Raw genomic sequence first — 14992 nt, 5'->3', positions numbered from 1 at the left:
AATAACATTGTCTCCATCTTCACTCTCCTTGACCTCTCTGCAGTCTGACACTGTTGATCACTGTCCTCTTCAATACTCTGTTCTCTCTAGGTTTTGAGGACAACACTCACCTGTGCTTCTCCTCCAAATGATCTGACTGCTCCTTCTGTCTCCTTTGCTGGATCCTCCTCCAGATCTAACCATAGGTGTCCCTCAGGGCTCTGTCTTGGCTCCTCTTCTCTTCTCCCTCTAAACTACTTCACTTGGTGATCACATCCGCTCCTATGGGCTTAATTACCATCTGACAGTCCTGAAATTGAACTATCCTGCTCCAAATTTTCTGCTGAGGTTCAATGCTGTGTATCCAACTACCTTTCAGACATCTCAAATTTGAGGTCTAGAAGATATCTCAAACTGAACTCCTGATGTTTCCTGCTAAACCCTCTTCCTACTCTGCCTCCTCCATTACTGCAGAGGGCAACACTACCCTCTTAGTCCCTCAGGCTCTCAACCTAGGGAGGCATCCTGGACTCCTTAGTATCTTTCAACCCCCACACACAAGCTGATGCCAAGACCTGTAGATTTCACCTCTTCAGCATCTCTCAAGCATGCCCTCCCCTTCTTTCCTCAGACACTGTCACCCCACTAATGCAGAGCCTCATCACCTCATGCCTAGATTACTGTCATAGCCTGTGGGTGGATCTACCTGCCTCAAATCTCTCCACATTCCATTCCATCCTTCCATTCAGCTGCCAAGGTGATTTTCCTAAAGTACAGGTCTGATCATGTCACTCCCCTCCTCAATAGACACCAGTGGCTCCCTATAGCCTGCAGGATCAAATTCAAAATGCACTCTTTGGCATTTAAAGTCTTTCATAAGTTTGCCCTCTCACATCTCTCCTGACAAACACTTCAATCCAGTGACAATGGCCTCCTGGCTATTCCACAAACAAGATTCACCATATTTCTTCATTCCAGGCATTCTCTTTGGTTTTCCATGCCTATCCAATATTCTCCCTCATCCACTCCAACTACTGACCTCCCTGGCTTCCTTTTATCCAAACTAAAATCTGGGCAGCTAGATGGCACAGTGTATAGAAAGCCGGCCCTGGAGTCAGGAGGACCTGCGTTCAAATCTAGCCTCAGACATCTTCTACTAGCTGTTTGACCCTAGGCAAGTCATCTAAGCCTTTCTGCCTTGTTTCCTCCCCTGTAAAATAAATTGGAGAAGGAAATAGCAAAACACTCCAGAATCTTTGCCAAGAAAACTCCAAATAAGGTCAGAGTCAGGTCCAAATGGGAGGAAAAAAAAACTGAACAAAAATCCAACCTTCGAAAGGGAGCTTTCCCCAACCTGATCCATCCTAATTCTACTGTCTTGTTTTTAATTATTCCCTATTCATCTTGCATGGCTTGCTTTGTATGTATTTCTTTACATGTTGTCTCCCTACTGGACTCCTTTTCCCTCTTTCTGTATCCCAACACAATGATGACCATATAGTAAGTGTTTAATAAAAGTTTCCCGATTAACTGATCTGACTTATTTATACTATCAATGTAAGGCCACAAAAAGCTCTAATGTTGACAGGCTTAGAGGTTACTAGGTTACTATACAGACAGACAGGAAACATAGGATGTAGTGTGAACTTCCAATAAACACCCTAAATAAAGACACATCTAAGCGGGTAACCAAAGAGTTGCCCTAGAAAAGCTGAGGGTAGGGCCCAAGAGGATGTTTACAGATCTGAGACTATGAAATACCATCTGTCTGGTTAATTGCAATGCTCAAATTTTAAGCTGGATCTGGTAGCTGAACATGTGCATAAATCCCCAAAGAAAGGCTGTAATTACTTACACTCAAACAGTCCCCTAACTCAGACTGTGTGGAGAACACTATGATCCACCCCCTTCTTTTTCCTCCTATGTATAAGTAGCTCTAAAAAGGTATCCAACCATTGGGAAAAAAAAAAATAGGCAGAATATGTAAAATCTCAGTGATAATCATTGGGTCTGCATCTAGAATACACATTAGATTATCAAATCCTTCAGTGGAAACAGCATCATAGCTCCAGCATTTAGCGCAATACTCTGAACACATGGGGACTTATTAGTAACAGTGATAGAATGTGTCCCTCGACAATTCAAAAAATATTGCTATAACATTCCAAATTTAAATAATTAGTACAATTAAAAAGCTTACAGGTAATCTAGTCCATTGGAGGCAGCTAGGCGTCTCAGTCCTGGAGTCAAGAAGACCTGAGTTCAAATCCAGTTTCCGATACTTACTAGCTGCGTGACCCTGGGCAAGACACTTAACCTCTGGTTGCTTTAATCCACTGGAGAAGGAAATGGTGCACCATTCCTGTATCTTTTTTCAAGAAAACTCCATGTGGGTCCAACAACAATCTAGTCCACTACCTTCTGTCAAAGATGAGGAAACTGAGGATTAAAGAAACTGAATGAACTTGCCAAGTCACACAGGTAGCACGGTAGCTGGGCCTGAGTTCACAGACACAGCAATGCTGTCTAATCTAATTCTGAGGAGCTGGGATGATTGGCAGGGTCTATCAGGAATTAGACAGAACACTAGGAAGAACCCTACAATGAAATGTTTGTTCTCTGCCATTTTTATACGGCCTACCCCTACCTTATGACCTACTACAGGTGTTCTTCCCCACTGCCTCAAGACACCCAGAAACATTTAGCTGGACAATCACAGCATCTTTGCAATATATGTCTGAGCTTTGTTTTGCTTTGAAACAATCAATGAGTATGGTTTAAAACAATTTCAACGACATAAAAAAACTTACTGGAGGACCGGCAGGATCACTTCCTGGGCAGAACACATCGTGGATACACAGAGGATAACCTCTGGTCTATTTCTCTTTCCTCAAGGTGAGCTCAGGGAGGACAGAGAGCCCACAAGGGTTCTGAACAGGATACTTTGGATATTCTGAACAGGAGCAAGCCAGCAGGTGGTGTACTCCTCAAAGAAATCACTGCTGAATAGGTTCGTTTATGTCAGACTCTTCATGACCCCATTTCGGCTTTTCTTGGGAAATAAATGGGAGTGGCTTGACATTTCCTTCTCCAGCTCATTTTATAGATGAGGAAACCAGGGCCAATAGGGTGAAGTGACTTGCCCAAAGCCACACATTTATTAGATGTCTAAGGCCTGAACTGAGCTCAGGTCGTCCTGAGGCCACTGGTCCAGGGCCCATGCTCTATCCTTTGTGCCACAGAGCTGCACCCCAAAGGAAAAGCCAGCAGTAAACATATGAAAGACCTTCCAAGTACAGTTGCTTCTGTCCTTAGGAAGGACATGCTAAGTATTGGGTGATACTGACAAAACCACAAGGACTTGGTGGCAACACCGTCCAACAGCATTGACCAGCCACTGTTTGGACACTTGCTTTCTCCATGGCAGCTGGCAGTGCTGCCTGCTTATCTATTTACGGCCTTTGTAAAAGCAATCCCCTCTCCAAACCCATAGAACACTACTGGAAATTAATATGGAGAGCCTCTATAAAGTAATCATGGTTTTTTGGGGGGAACCAATGTGAGATTATTTCAACAAGTTATTTGGGGGGTTTTCCTTCCCTTTAAAATTTATTGTAAGAGCTAGCTCTTAGAGAAGAGCTGGAGTGAGAACAGTGGGAAATCCCTAAGACCAGGCTCCCTCCAATGACAGGCCAAAGTTCTCATTCCACTTCCCCTACTCAGTAAACTCTCCTTCTGGAAAATCCACACAATCAAGATCCTTGTGAACTACCCTCTGCAGCCCCAGAGCACGCCCCCAGCAGCACCCTCACTTCCCCAAAGCTTTCAGTGTATGCATCCCTCAGTATCCACTGCCTCTCCCTGAAAACACCCAAACCACTCAACTCTTTATAGACCTGCTCACTGCCTATGACTACACAATGTAGAGTTGGACTGGTTCACCTGCGGGTAGACAAGGATGAGAGGAGAGAGCAAGGGGTCGCCTGGGAGAGGACTGAAGGGTAGGTGTGGATGAAGAGTCAAGAAGCAGAAAGATGGGAATATGTTGGACAGAATTCCCCTGACTCATTCTGGGGATAACTGTCATTGAGAATTCATGAAGGCTGTGGTTACTGTAAAGACACTATCTTCCCCCAGATGGAGGGGAAACACCTCCTGGTGTGGATTTGCTCAGTAAGGCTCCAAAGAGCAGAACTAGGGCAAGAGGGTGAGGGGAGGAGTTACTGGGAGATAAGTTTCCATCCTGGGCAATGCTACTATACTTCCCTTATGAATTCACTCTCCACAGAGACCATTCCATATCTTGTCAGCCCTCCTTTTTCACACCCCACCTTCTCAAGTGAAAATCCTGGCGGCACCTCTTCCCCATCCCACTATCTATGACTTATATGCCTTTTGCTACTTACCTATATCTCCTCCTTCACTGTCTGTCTCATTTGAAGAGGTGGTTTTATTCTTTACCAAGGCTAAGGCCTCTGCCACCAAAAGTGATCCCGTTCCATTTCATCTCCTCCACCAGAACGCCGCCTCTGCCATCCATCCCTATTCTATCACTTATTTTCAGTCTCTAGCTGGTTACTGGCTCCATCTCTAGGGTCTCCAAAAATGCTCATCCTGCCAATCCTCAAAAAACTCACTTCATGCTTTCACCCTCACTACTGCCCTTTGTGGCAAAACTCCTTGAGAAGACCATTTAAAACAGATATCAAGACTTACTCTCCTCTCACTGCTCTCTTCACCCTGACAATCTTGACTTCTATCATTCACTGAAACAGCTCTCTCCAGAGTTACCAGTGCTGTCCCAATTGCCAGAATCAATGGCCTTTTCTCAAGCTGCATCTTTCCTGACCTCTTCAAAGCCTAAGACACTAATGACCGCCCTTCTATTCCTCGATCCTCTTCTCTAGGGGATTTTAGGCCCCACTCTCCCCTTAACCCTCTGGGTGCTCCTTCTAAGACAGTTCACCACCATTCACTGGGGGTATTCCACAGACCACAGGTAGGTAAACTGGGCCCTCTTCTCTTCTGCCTTGGTGCTATGTCACTTGGGGATCTCAGCAGCTCCCATGGATTTAATTATCATCTCTATCTGATGACTTGAAAATCTACCTCTCCAGCCTTCTCCTAACCTCCACTCTCCTGTCTCCCTCCAACTACCTTCTAGACATCTCAAACTGTATACTCAGTAGACATCTTAAACTCAACAGGAGCAAAACCCAAATCCTTTCCTCATTCCAGAACTTACTTGTTTCTGTCCAGAGCACAACCAACCCCCAGATCCCAAGGCTCACAACCTAGGAATCATCCCTGAATTTTGCTCTAGCTCACATCCCCTCCCCTCACCCTTTGCCCAAACTGCTGCCACAAGGCCTATCAAGTTCACCTTTGCACCTTCACAAGTCTTGAATACACCTCTTCTCTTGTAGTAAACTGCCACTACCATAGTGCAGGCCCTTATCACCTCCCACCCCAATCACTATAATAGGCTACAGGTGGGTCTGCCTGCCTCAAGTCTCTCCCCACTCCATTCCATCCTCCATTCAGCTGGCAAACTAATTTCCCTAAAATGCTGGTCTATGTAACTTCCCCACTCAATATACTTCAATGGCTCCCAATTTGCCTCTAGGATCAAATACAAAATGCTGTTTGGCATTCATCAAAGCCATTCATGACCTAGCCTCTTCCTACCTTTGCAATTTTCTTCCACACACCTTACTCACCAATCCAGGGACCTCTGCTTATACCTTATACCCACCTCTACCCTATCCCTCTATGTTCTCTGAACCAATGACACTGGGCTCCTGGCTATTCTATGAATCCCTGAGCTCTGGCCATTTTCTTGGGCTATCCTCCATGACTGGATCCCAATACTTTGGGAAGACTTTCCCAATCCCTTTTAATTCTAGGGCCTTCTCTTCACTAATTATTTCTCATTTATTGTGTGTGTGTGTGTGTGTGTGTGTGTGTGTGTGTGTGTGTGTAGTAGTAGTAGTAGTAGTTTCATCATTTGGTCTCTGAGCTCTTTGGAAGCAGAGATTCTCTTGTCTTTCTTTTCAGCCCCAATGCTGAATATACTGCCTGGCAAACAATAGGTATTTAATAAATGCTTATTGACCAAGTGACTAAAAATGTAAGTTAAAAACAAGATATAAATAAAAATTGTATTTTAAAAATCAAACTTTTTTTAGTATTTCATGTATACAGCACTTTAGAAAAATGTAAGTAAAGGGATAAGAGTTGAAGTTTATTGTGTCCTCTGCCACCAAAAAAATCCTGTAAAACAAAAAACACCACATATAACTTCCAAATCAATATAGTAACTTACTGTGTATTCTGCATGCTTCTTCCCATACCATTTCATCCATTTTCTGAATTCTCTGTCCATTGTCTAAAATTAGAGAAAAAGAACCATTCAATATAAAATACTGCATTCCCAGGAAAATTAGGCTATAAAAAATTTTAACTGCTCCCACCCCATTAAAAAGAATCAGACTAAGATCAATTCTTTCCACTTTAAAAGGCTTAGCCATAGCAAAGGACTTGTTGATCACAATGACATGCATCTTATATACTTAGTAGCAAGTCTCTATGATGACCAATTCAGAAAAGGACCCAGAAATACACACACACTCTCACTCAACCCTTCAGTTAGCAATTTCTTCACAAGGCACTGTTTGAGGCTATGACAACAAAGATGGTATCCTAAGAAATCTCTTCCTTCCACTCACTGCCATTTCATCTATCTGTGCCCAAGACTAAGTCCCTCAAGACCTCAAGTGCTTTGTTTCCACATCCATATCCCCAGCACCTAACACAGACACTGCCTCCACATTCCTACCTAACTTCCCAGTGTCACCACCAATCTCTTTATCGCCATATCCTGGGTGTTTTCCTAGACCTCACTTTTCTTTTAACTCCCTAAAGCATGACACTTGCAGAGAATCCCTTCTTCCTCCCAGATACTTTTGCTCTTCCCTGGTTTATTCAAGAAACTGTTCTATTATGATTCTGCTATTAGGAAGCTGTCCTTGACTGTCACTCTTGCTCACCTGACTCAATCCCAACCAATCAGCTGGCATTTAAACCTGGCTCAAGCCTAGCTTTCCAAATTGCTCACTCCCCTTCATACACTATAACAAAACCAAACAAAATAGCTTCCTTGCTCCTCTTCCTCAGGAAGTATCACTTCTGTCTCCTCTCTCCAAGTGTTTGCCATGCTCTCTCTCTCTCTACCTTTGCTTCTTGGACTGGGCTTTGAAGGGAAGGAGTAGGGGTTCCAAGTGCCACCACCAAAATGACACTATTATATCTGTATCACCTAGCACAATGACTGGCACTTAACAAACACTACACTGTTAATCGAACGCTGATGGACTGCTATGCAGTTCCTTGCTGATGGACTGCTATGCAGTTCCTTTGTTCTTAGGTCCAGACCCATGAATTCATAGGTACTGGAAGAGAGCTATCTACCTCCATTGTATCTTAAAGCTAAGGGCACTAAGAGGTTCAGTGACTTGCCCAATGTCACCCAGCAAGTAATGTCAGACTTTACAGGGCAACTCAAGCAAGCTATGAACCCAGATCTCTACCCACTATGTCTCACTGTTAATAAACCACTTGTAAGCACTGACTGAACCTAGAAACCATCCTTTATCCCAGAACTTTCAATTTGCTTTCTCAACAAACCTTTTAGGAGAGCTCTTAACCAAAGCAGTATGAATCTTTCTTCTTTTTATATACTGGGGTAGCCCCAAGGACTTCAAAATTAAGTGCTTAGAGTATAGTCAAGTCCAAGAAATCTATGGTTAAAGCTGACAAATGTACTATTGACAACAGTAAAAAAAAAAAAAAAAAAACAAGTGAAGTTCTTCAAGACAACAGCAAGTCAGAAAGGAGGAGAAATTAAAAGTTTTATAAAAAAACTTATTCAAGTGTCTGACACCTGATTCCATGGATAATAACCCATCCATGGAGTTTCTTGGCAAAGATACTAGAGTTATTTGTCATTTCCTTCTCCGGTGGATTAAGGCAAACAGAGGTTAAGTGATTTGCCCAAAGTCACACACCGCAATCAGGTATTCCTGACTCCAGGCCCAAAGCTCTAACCACTGAGCCATCTAACTGCCTAGAATCAGAACTACCAGAGCTAATCCAGCCATCTTGGTTTGCCTTACCCATTTACACTGGTTACCAGGCAGAATAATGAGAATGAGGTTCAGGGCAGTTTTCTAACTGGATCAATCACAAGCAGTTAAAACTTCAGAACAGCAGATTACCCTGTCAGCCACAAAGTAAAACAAAGATGATAAGCCCACCACAGATTTATAGTACAGAAGGGATGCTCCTCACCTCAGCATACTTAGCTGGGATGTCTGCTTTCTCCACACCATAGTGATGTTTGCAGTTTGTGGCTGCAGCCACTTGCAAAACCACCTGCCCCACTCCTTTAAAGAGAGAAAAATTAGTAAGACAACATTAAGCTGCATAAGTGAGGAAAATCTACTTGGGGAGGAGGTCAGAGGAGACCTTCCATAATTGCTCTAACTTATCAGAGAGGTAAGAACAATGGAAGAAATATGATCAAACTGAAACCCTGTGGAAGATAAAAACACATTTAGCAGAATCTGATGAAGGAATCTGATGAAGACTAAAGCTAAACTGCCACTGATTTGAAAATGAATAATTTTCATAATTCAAAAATGTTTCTTAAATAAAGAATAACTTAACTGGAAGAATATGCTCAGTGCTCATGACTAGGCTGTGCCAATATAATAAAAACTACGGTACCTAAGTTAATTCACAGACTTAGTGCTACACCAAAATGTTAAACATATACTCCAAAGAGCTAGACAAAAAAAAATTTCACTGAGGAAAAAAAGATTTCGATTCTCAAGAGAAATAATGGAAAAGGCAGGAATACGCACTTTCAGTCTTCAAGATATATTAAACAGAAATCATTAAACCATTTGTACAATGAAACAGAGTAGACAAGAAAAGATCAGAAACAACTGTAGTAAGTACCTCAGTGTCAAATAAACTGAAAACATAAATTACCAGTGAAAATAATTCCCTATTTGACAACAGCTTCTTTTCAGGAGAGTTGGAAACAAGCAGGGCAGAGATGAGGACAGGCAGCGTGAGGGCTGGACCCATGGTTTAGGCTATATTCCGTAACAGTCAAAATGAATATGCTACTGAATCACAAAAGACCATACCATTTTTAAAAATGCAAGCATGTTCAAGGTGTGAATTATTCAAGAAAGAGAGGCAATTACGAAAGAAAAATAGCCAAGTTTTATTTCATAATATTGAAAAGCTTTTGCACAAACAGAAGTAATGTATACAGGAAAAATAGAAGTCATCAACTAAGGGGAAAAGATTCTTTATCTCAAATATCTCTGTAAATGGCCTGAAATCTAATTCAGGAAGCCCAGCATAAAGACACATGCAGGTATTTCTCTATCATTTGGCTAAAGACATAGATGCTATGCTTATTAAAACTGAATGGGAAACAAAGCTAGGAAGACTTGCTAGCAAGTGGATGACAAAGTTGGACCCACACAAATATGAGCAATTGGACCAATTTCCATTCTATAAAAGACAGACATCTGGCTGAAATGCCACTCCCCAATGAGGAAGGGGGCAAAGGACAAGAACAATAAACAAGGAAGAACCCTCCAAATTACTAGTAGAGAATATAAATCAAAATAACCCTAAGGGTTCACACCATCCAGGAAACTGAACTGGTAAAGATGGCAAAAGTTTGGACCACAGTGCTGAAGAAACCATGTGCCTGCAAAGGCAGGCAAACTAACAAATAAGTCTATGAAACTGAGTTGGTCCAAACAAGTGGGAAGCAACTTGTGAATGTGTTACAAAGTGTCCATCCCCAGAGACTCCACTGGGAGGCATATATTCCAAGGGGACTGCTGACAAGAAAGGCTCAAGATGCACTAAAATGTCCACAGCAGTACTTGCCAAGGCAGCAAAGAACTGGAAATCAATTATGTGCTCGGGGATGAAGGAATAATTTAATAATGTCTATAATTAATAATATTATCATATATTGTATATATATAATTTTAATGATATTTTTTAATATTTATAATATTATATAATATTTTAATAATATAATAAAGTATATAATGGTATATAAAGTGACAGACTACTTTATGTTTAACTGGGTGAAGTTTGATGAGGGATGATTCTCTGTGAGTGGGGAAAGGGGTGAAAATGCCAGGTGAAAAGTCAAGCAATGTAAAAACAAAAACTAAAAGCTACAATCTTTAAAAAAAAAAAACTTAACCTTATACTTTTTGTGGGAACAAAGGTAAAAAAATAAAGTAAATGCTGATAGACTGGGGGTATAGCTAAACAAATTATGGTAGAAGAGAATAATGGAAAATTGCTGTGCTATAAGAAACAATGAATGATGAATACAAAGCAGCATGAGGAATTTTACATGAAATGATGCAGAATTAAGGAAGCAGAGTCAAGAATATACAGTGTATATTCAAGTCAAGTATACACAAGTGACAAGTGACATATATGTCAAGTATATACAGTGAAGAGATACATAGAAAGAATAGCATAATAAAAACTGAATGCTGAGAAATTCAAGTGGCCCCCAAGAAGAACCATGAGAAGGATCCTTCCCCCCTTCTACTAATTTGAAGAGACTTGGAGCCCACAGCTTTCAGATACTTCATATAATTTTTCTGATCTACAACAAGCTTTTGTGGTGTTGACTTTGCTGGGTATTTTGTCTTTTTAAATTCTTTATTATAAGGAATATACACTATAAGGAAGTTGAAGTGAAGGAACACAGTGGAAAATATAGGTCATGAAAACCAAAATTTAATTATATATACTTTTTGAAAGTTTAGACTCCTATATAGAAGCAATTGCCACATAGGCCTGACCCTGAAGGAGAGTTGGGAAGAGAGAGAAGGAGGAATCATTAAGTTGAAAGACATAGTTGGTAAATTTCCGTTCCTAAAAATGATGCTCCCAAAGTTTAAATCCTATGAAAATATTTCATTTTGTTGCATAAATAAACAAGGCAAGTGTCAGCATACCTATTGATTTCTTTCTTCTTCTGGTATGCTGCTGTCTAGAGTTCTTATTCAGAGCTGCTGAGGCTGGGTTAGACATCACTGAGCCTCATTTGATAGATAGAAAAACTGAAATCCTGATTAGGGGGTCATCTCCAAAGTCCCAGAGGTAGTTATTGGCAGAGTTGGGACTACATGGAGTTAAAGGTTCTGCCTTCACAACAGCATTACACAGTAATTTCAGCCAACTCCTTCTGTATGTGCTGTGTATGGAGAACTGCTTCTCTGCCCATTTTATTAATGCTATTCCAATGCATTAGTGCATTTACAAGAAGTAAAATCTTCGGAGAAAATACCAAAATAGTTCAGTCTCGCATCACACTCTGGCACAGAGTGTCCAAGAGGGAAAATTATTATAGTAATACGCAGAGGCTTATTTCAAAAAAGAATTTGGCTTGTGAGCATAAGGAGAAACCTGGCATGAATTCTTTTAGAATATTCTTGAGATATAATTCAGATAAGATATGTGAGGAGCAGCCAACTTTCGTCTTTGACCCAATAACTTTTTTTAAATGAACTAATAACATATGGGTTATAAAACCTCAGTAACCTTGCATATTGAAGCCATTAACAAATATTTCAGCTTTCTAATATATTTTGATCTGATGCATGACAGTCGATGCCTTCCCTTTCCTTAAAAATTCCACAATCTAAATCTAAATGAGTTTCAGACACAATTCTGATTCATGGTTAATAGTAACCTTAAAAGGTACTTCTATAGAAACACAAAAAGTTCAGAGGCCAACTGAGGGGCAGAGGTGTTAAAATGAAGAGAACAGACTGGGGGGCCCTTAGATCTCTGTGTTTCTCTGACAGCCTTGAGAGTGTCCAAAATTTTCTACCCTGATCTGGTAAACTACATTCTGCCTACCTAGAACTGCCCCCTTCATTATTCAATTGGTTTTAGATGACTTTTATCTTCAGTTCTTAAACTATGGTGTGATGATCTTGGCCTATAACAGCTACAATGTTCCACCCCAGAAATGACCACATGATGGAAGAACCATCCTTGTACATGTGTATGAAAAAAAATAGTATCTCTCAGGCTCAGTTTCCTCATTTGTAAAATGAGGGAGGCTGGACTGGAAGGCCCAGCCATAAACCAAGCCAATCAAGAGGGAGTACAGAGTGGGGAAGATGAGGGGAGGTCACTAAGAAATAAGGAGCATCAATAAGACTTTTTTTAAAGCAACAGAATGAAACACTATAAAGAGGCAGCAACGAGAAAGAAAAAGAACACTGACGTTTGAGTCAGAACCTTAGCTCAGGTAAGTCAACTCCTCTGGGCCTCAGTGTCTTCATTTGTAATTAAAAGATTTCTTGAGTCCTTTGGAACTCTAAAACCTATAATCCACATGATAATTTATTCTTATTTATCCTCCTATCATCCTTAACATCTCCAAACAAAGGCAAGTGTTAGTAATTACAACCAAATGAGAGCTTATCTCATCCAAATATTCAGATATTTCAATGTACATTTTCATTTCAGAATATGAAATTCATTTCAGAATATGAAAACAAAAAGTTAGTACACTAAGTATGACTGATCTATACTGACAAATTAGAAATGTTTCTGTGATCATCTAGGAGGTTTTCATTTAAAATACATGCCAAAAAAGGAAATTAATTGGGGATAGGCTAGACATTTTCACTGCCTCAAAAAGTGCTGGGAGGTTATGCCTTTAAAAAGTATTACTTTAAGGGGTGTCTAGGTGTCACAGTGAGTAAAGTGGCAGCCCTGGAGTCAGGAGGAGTTTGGTTCTGGCTTCAGACACTTAACACCCACACATATTAAAAAAAAAAAAAACCTAGCCCTGTAACCTGGGGCAAGTTACTTAACCCCCACTGCCCTCCAAAAGGAAAAAAAAAATTATTACTCTAAAGAATGGTAAAACAGTAAAAGTATCTTTATGGCTATTATTTTAAGCAACGTCTTCACTAGATTATGTCACATACAGGAAAGGTCTAAGGAAAGGTCAACAGGAAAGGTCTAAGGAAAAATAAAACTAATCCCTCCACTACTGCATAAGTTCCATTAAAATGAATTTCTAAGCATTGCCTTTATTTACAATGAAGGTTACATCCATCTACACTTGCTCTATCCTAACTTGCATCAAGGAAAAGCAAACCTCTGCATGGGGATCCATCTGCATTTTGCTCAAGGACAATTACTGGGGGAGAGGTGCAAGCCCTACCCATGTCCAAAATAGTTTTAGGTTAAATCTCAGGGACCTCTCAAAACTTCAACTGTTCTAAAAAGTTGTAATTTTAAAACAAGGAAAAGAAATTCTAGATAAAAGTCTAGAAGTTAAGGTTACTAGTGAAGAAGTAGCTAACCATCCAGTAACACCAAGAAGACTTTGTATTGCCAACACCTGGCACAGTACATGGGACATGTCTGCTGAGGAACCCGAGCAAAACCAACACTTTCTCAAATGGAACTTCCTTTTGCCCTGTCAGCCCCTGCCCTTGGCTTCTATGGTCAGTGGGGTGGCTGGCTGGATAATGGATTTAACATGGGGGACAAAATCAATGCTGTGTCAGCTTAGTCTGCTCATCCTACTAGCATCTCAGGGCTCCCATCATGCTTTACTAGCCCATGAAGCTTCTCCCCTTGGAAGAATTAGTCTGCAATATCCCACAAATTTTGGTTAACATGGAATCACCAAACATTTGCTGACATATACTCACCACTGCCCAAATCAACAAACAAATCATCCTCTGTCATTTTAATCTCATCAATCATTTGGGCAACTAAGTCAAATGAAGTTTCTCCATACACCTCTGGAGAAAAGGGTTCATAGTTGTTGAGTTTCTCTGGATCTGTGACTGAGTGGTTATATACTTGCTGCAAGATATGTCGAAGAAGCCCATTGGATGGACGAGTGTTCAATTTCATAGGCTGGGTGGTTCCTTTCCACTAAAATGAATTGGAGGGAAGGAATAATAAAAAAAAGACAAAACATTGAGTCAAGTCATAAGTAATAATTCACATTCAAATCCTTTCTTCCTAAAGGTACAAATTGGACACTTTAATATCCCTAGAATGAGATATGTGGAAAAACACTCAAATTTGAATTATAAACTGAAAACCAATACAGGCACCTAAAAACACTACAGCAGAATCAGTCATAAATGACTGGAAATCCCTCAGAAAACCTCCTTTACTCCATGTCTTGTGGACTACTAAAACCTATCTAAGCACTGCCCCATCTAGGGAAGGAAGGGACCTTGGAGGCCTTGCAGTCCAATACACACTTATTTTAAAGATAAGGAACTGAGGCCCAGAGGGATTAAGTAATGTGTCTAAGGTCCTCTAGAGCAGTGGAAGCAGTGAGACCACCCACAGAAGGCCTTGGACTCCTAATTCAGCATTGTGCCATATTATATTCCATTCCAAACAAACTAAGATGATAGGAATGAGAGCTAAAAGGGGACTGGGACACTATGTAGTCTAACACCTCCTATGTGTCTTACAAAAAAGGAAAATGCGGCCCTGAAAAGGCAAAAGAACTGCCCACATAAGTAATAAGGACTTGAATTTAAAGCAAGGTTGAAATTCAAAGTCACTATTTTTTCTACTGTACCACACACAACTTTAATCATAGTCACTTAATTTATCCATGTTTCAGATTTCATAACATGAGGAATGGCAGTGACCCTGGATTTTTTTTTTTTTTACTACCGTGTTTCCCCGATAATAAGACACTGTCTTATTATTTTTTTGGACAGAAAAACACCAGAGGGCTTATTTTCAGGGGAGGGCTTATTTTAATGAACATTGATAGCAATTTTAATAAACAGGTAAATGTGAACAAAAAAATGTACCATTATTCAATAATGAATTCAATAAAGAACAGGATGACGCGCTCACTGCTGCAGCTCTGATTGGATGCAGC

At 40.5% G+C, this 14992-nt stretch overlaps 1 protein-coding gene across 9 annotated transcripts in view; it reads right to left on the bottom strand.

Annotated features, from left to right (window-relative positions):
* DOT1L (DOT1 like histone lysine methyltransferase) overlaps positions 1 to 14992 on the bottom strand; it is a 123422-nt gene that overhangs the window by 61634 nt on the left and 46796 nt on the right. For all 9 annotated transcript variants that reach the window (XM_069073617.1, XM_069073711.1, XM_069073758.1 and 6 more), the window contains exons 5-7: positions 13785 to 14013; positions 8329 to 8423; positions 6305 to 6367 (exon numbers count right to left, since the gene is read on the bottom strand). In XM_069073617.1, the coding sequence (XP_068929718.1) occupies positions 6305 to 6367; positions 8329 to 8423; positions 13785 to 14013 (387 nt within the window). The remainder of the gene's footprint in view (positions 1 to 6304; positions 6368 to 8328; positions 8424 to 13784; positions 14014 to 14992) is intronic.

This window comes from Petaurus breviceps, unplaced genomic scaffold (genome assembly GCF_028583685.1).
Source record: "Petaurus breviceps papuanus isolate PSGF00001 unplaced genomic scaffold, PetGlider_PUasm1.0 108, whole genome shotgun sequence".
Taxonomy (NCBI): Eukaryota; Metazoa; Chordata; class Mammalia; order Diprotodontia; family Petauridae; genus Petaurus; species Petaurus breviceps.
This window is presented reverse-complemented; position numbering and strand designations above follow the sequence as displayed.